The sequence below is a fragment of the Protomyctophum parallelum genome, assembly GCF_964188405.1.
Source record: "Protomyctophum parallelum genome assembly, chromosome: 8".
Classification (NCBI taxonomy): Eukaryota; Metazoa; Chordata; class Actinopteri; order Myctophiformes; family Myctophidae; genus Protomyctophum; species Protomyctophum parallelum.
The window spans coordinates 36037699-36042860 of NC_139703.1; the positions used below are offsets into that span (position 1 = coordinate 36037699).

General features: G+C 45.4%; 1 protein-coding gene across 1 annotated transcript; it reads right to left on the minus strand.

The window, feature by feature from the left end:
* Nucleotides 1-306: 306 nt before the first annotated feature.
* Nucleotides 307-4761, minus strand: LOC310863010 (uncharacterized protein; the record flags this gene model as incomplete). The annotated part of the gene is made up of 3 exons (XM_083771132.1): nucleotides 307-1591; nucleotides 2132-2194; nucleotides 3416-4761. 3 exons carry the CDS (start codon nucleotides 4759-4761, stop codon nucleotides 307-309), a joined length of 2694 nt encoding a protein of 897 aa, XP_083627258.1.
* Nucleotides 4762-5162: the final 401 nt, after the last annotated feature.

Consider the following 5162-nt stretch of genomic DNA (forward strand, 5'->3'; position numbering starts at 1 on the left):
TAATGAAACTGAAACTGTTTTTGGGATTACTATAAATGGGCAATTACTATGGTCTGTTTTCCCTAAGGGCAACCACACATTTAAAGGGTGTGGCCCCCTAGTGGCTGTGGGCCCATGGCCCAAAGCGGTGGCTTACTATAGAGTTTCACACCTAGGTCACACCGCAAATCCCACTGATTTAACCATAATGGGCAACACCCTGTTTCTGCCCATATATGGAGCAGAGCGATTTTGTTTGCGACTGATGCCATGACAACACATCCTTAAGCATATTTTAATGTATATGATTTTACTGCAGGGAAAACTTCAAGTTCTTCTTTTTGAAGTCAGAGGGGACACGTTCCCTCCGTCCCCACCGAGACCAGTGTCCATGTTGACAGGAGAGATGATCAGAGGAGCAGAGTTCCTACCGCCATAATTAAGACATGGACTGAAGAAGGGAAAGAGTTTCTCAGTGAAGGTGCAGCCGGTGAAAGAGTAGAGATGAACTCTGGCCTTGGCGTCATAAAAGGAGACCAGACCCTCCTCATAATCCACAAACACTCCCACTTTCTGGAGCTCCTCTCTTACAGGGAGGAGGACAGCAGGGTCAGCATTAACCCAGTACTCATTCCCATAACTAACGCCTATAGTCCAGTAACCATCGTTGGGACTCAGTATGTCGTCTCCCTTCCTGTCAATGGACTCTCTGGCCAATCCTAGATCCCACTTAGTCTTCCCGTTAACCTGAACCTCATAGTAGAACCTTCCTGAAAATAAGCTTTGTTTTCCTAAGACACCAACACATGGAGAGAATCTCTCCCTGTTGTATGGGGCATTCTTCTGTATGTCTCCATGACTCACTTGTTTTCCATCATCAGACAGAATGAGTTTGGGATGTGCTGTATCAGGGTCCAGAGTTACATCCACTGCATATTGTTGGATCCTCCTCAGCTCAGCTGCATCACCCAGCTTCTTTTCCATCTCTTCACTGAGTGTCTTCTCCAGATGAGCCACAGCTGTCCTCACAGTCCCCATATATGAAGACTGAAGGACATTGACCTTTGTCCAGTCCTTGGTGGGTGGAGGGGTGTTGATTGGTGTGAAGTTCTGGAGGAGGTGGAGGTGGTCTTCAGTTTGTGAGTGCAGCTTCAGCTCAGATAGTCTGTCCTCTAACTGATTCATTTCCCTTTTCAAATATCTAATGAAGCCTTCAGCCTGTTTCTCTGTTGTTTTCTTCTTCTGTTCAATCGCATCAAGGAGCTCAGCCTGGCTTCTCTCAATACAGCTGATCAGAGCAGTGAAGATCTGCACACTGTCTGCTATGACTGCATCTGCATCTTTCCTGCTGAGCTCTTCCAAGTGTTTGACATCCTGTATCTTCACTCGTCTCTCCTGGATCATCTGCTGGATTTCAGCCTCTGTCTTTGCTTCATATTCTTCTTTCCACTTGTGACTCCTGAACTGATGAACCATCTCAGAAACGGAGGTATCGGCGGATACTTCTGGTCTCTCATAGAAGACCTTTGCACACAGCGGACACCTGCACACGTCGTTGGTGTCCCAGTAGCGTGTGATACAGGTTCTGCAGTAGTTGTGTCCACATGGAGTTCTGATTGGATCAGTGAACACATCCAGACAGATAGCACAACGTAAGTGCTCTTCAGTTGGGAGAGTGCACGTGGAAGCCATCTCTTCACACTCAGAATAAAAGTGTATAGAGGTGTTGAATGGTGTTGGCTGTGTGGGTTCTACTTTTATACCAGGTGCTGTGACGTCATCACAGTGATGTCACTGTGACGACAAGCTGCCCCAACACACAGACTTACATGTCAGCCTTGCCCAAAAAGGAGTTCTGTGATGTCACGCTGGCCTCCTAAGTACACTGATCTTTAATGTTAGGTAGCCATAGCAACCCAAAATCAACAAACTGATCTCTTAGGAAATCTATGAGATGGAATCTCCATATAAGGGCATACAGGGTACACACTAGACACAGATACTGATATCTCCATATATGGGCATAAATGGTACACACATACAGAGATCATATTTATAGGCATACACACTAAAAGCCCAAACTGCACCAATGAATGGCCACACTGCCCCCTTTAAACATGCAGTGGTTCAGCCACCAATTAAAAAGAAATACCTTGACCCATCTATTCTCTCAAACTTCAGGCCCATCTCCCAGTTACCCTTCCTTTCCAAAGTTCTGGAAAGAAATGTGTACACACAACAATCTTTCCTAACAAACCACGACCTCTACGAGAAGTTTCAATCTGGTTTTAGACACGGCCACAGCACCGAAACAGCCCTCCTGAAAGTTTTCAACTACCTCATTATAACAGTTTATTCTGGTAGCCCTGCCATCTTAGTTCTACTGGACCTCTCCGCTGCCTTCGATACGGTGGACCACAGAATCCTGATCTCATGGCTGGAACATCAGGTCGTCATCTCCGGCACTGCCCAAGCGTGGTTCAGGGCTCTATTCTGGCCCCTTTACTGTTTTTAAGGGGCGCTATAGCCCCTTCTATAATCAGCTTTTGTCCCCACACGTCTCAAGATTTGCCATTGACAATGAAAATGGAATTCAGGTCAAATGTCCGCTAAATCTTGTCCCCACATGTCTCAATATTTTGCCATTGACAATGAACGGAGAAATGACGTCAGAATTCCACTAAATATGACGTAAATTAAACATCAAAACATTAAACGCCATTGACATTGAAGGGAAAACGTATGTCATTATGTAAATGAGCAAATCTGCTAACCAATCACATGTTGGTGGGAGTGCTTGGCCAATAAGGGACCACCTTATATAAGTACCTTATGTAGCAATGTCAAATGTCCGTTAACATAAATTGATGTACGATGACAAGAGCACCCCTCATTTCACACGGGTGTGATTTTTTTATTATTAACCCACCCCCCTCCCACCCAACATTTTAGTATGTTATTTAGCACACCCAATACTAACAGAATCCATTCAGAAACCTCTTCTGGAGTCACTGCAGACAGACCACTAGGGGGTGCGCCCGACCCATTTGTGGTGTTTTTTTGGAAACTTAAAAACCATGTCACATAAATCACTCCCCAGCATGGAGGTTCACACCTACGTAACGTGACGTCGCACAGAAAATCCCCCTGATGTGACCATATAATGGACATCTCTTTATCTGTCAGTCCTTTTCACCTTCATGCTCATATATGGAGATCCATGATGTCATCAGTATAATATGCCCATATTTGGGCAAACCCCTTTCTGCCCAAATATGGAGCAGAGTGATTTTGTTTGTGCCTGATGAGATGACAACACACCCTTAAACGTATTTTAATATATATATATATATATAGGAACGTGCACAATGTATTTATAAATACTTTACTGCTGGGACAACTTCATGTTTTTCTTCTTTTTGAAGTCCGAGGGGACATGTTCCCTCCGTCCCCACCGACACCAGCGTCTATGCTGACAGGAGAGATGATCAGAGGAGCAGAGTTTCTACCGCCATCATTAAAACAGGGCATGAAGAATGGATATAGTTTCTCAGTGAAGAAGGTGCAGCCAGTGAAAGAGTAGAGATGAACTCTGGCCTCCACATCATAAAAGGAGACCAGACCCTCCCCATGATCCACAAACACTCCCACTTTCTGGAGCTCCTCTCTTACAGGGAGGAGGACAGCAGGTTCAGAATTAGCCCAGTACTCATTCCCATACTCATTCCCATTACTCAAGCCTATAGTCCAGTAACCGTTGTTGTGATTCATATAGATGTCTCCCTTCCTGTCGATGGACTCTCTGGCCAATCCTAGATCCCACTTAGTCTTCCCTTTAACCTCAACCTCATAGTAAAACTTTCCTGAGGAGAAGCTTTGTTTTCCTAAGACACCAACACATGGATAGAATCTCTCCCTGTTGTCAGGGGCATTCTTCTGTATGTCTCCATGACTCACTTGTTTTCCATCATCAGACAGAATGAGTTTGGGATGTGCTGTATCAGGGTCCAGAGTTAAATCCACTGCATATTGTTGGATCCTCCTCAGCTCAGCATCACCCAGCTTCTTCTCCATCTCTTCACTGAGTGTCTTCTCCAGATGAGCCACAGCTGTCCTCACAGTCCCCACATATGAAGACTGAAGGACATTGACCTTTGTCCAGTCCTTGGTGGGTGGAGGGGTGTTGATTGGTGTGAAGTTCTGGAGGAGGTGGAGGTGGTCTTCAGTTTGTGAGTGCTGCTTCAGCTCAGAGATTCTGTCCTCTAACTGAGTCATTTCCCTTTTCAAATCTCTAATGAAGCCTTCAGCCTGTTTCTCTGTTGTTTTCTTCTTCTGTTCAATCGCATCAAGGAGCTCAGCCTGGCTTCTCTCAATACAGCTGATCAGAGCAGTGAAGATCTGCACACTGTCTGCTATGACTGCATCCGCATCTTTCCTGCTGAGCTCTTTCAAGTGTTTGACCTCCTGGATCTTCACTCGCCTCTCCTGGATCATCTGCTGGATTTCAGCCTCTGTCTTTGCTTCATATTCTTCTTTCCACTTGTGACTCCTGAACTGATGAACCATCTCAGAAACTGAGGTATCGGCGGATACTTCTGGTCTCTCGTAGAAGACCTTTGCACACAGCGGACACCTGCACACGTCGTTGGTGTCCCAGTAGCGTGTGATACAGGTTCTGCAGTAGTTGTGTCCACATGGAGTTCTGATTGGATCAGTGAACACGTCCAGACAGATAGCACAGCGTAAGTCCTCTTCAGTTGGGAGAGTGCATGTGGAAGCCATCTCTTCTCTCTCGGAATGAAAGTATACAAACTAAATAACTTCCTTTGTAAAAGAAAACTGGTAATCACTATCGTGATCCGGTAGGAGGCGATTGTTGTGTCAGTAAGAGGTTGTTTGAATATTTTCGTCTCAATGTGGATTTTACCTTTTTACCAGGGTGCTGTGACATCATCACAGTAATGTCACTATGAAGACAAGCTGCGCCCAGTGCCCACACCCGGATTTCAGTGTCAGCCTTGCTCAAATAAGGAGTTCTGTGATGTCACGCACTGATCAGTATTGGTAGCCATAGCAACCCAAAATCAACAAACTGATACTGGGCATACAGGGTACACACATATAGCCTACTGATATCTCCATATATGGGCATACCGAGTACACACTTAAAGCCCAAACCGCAC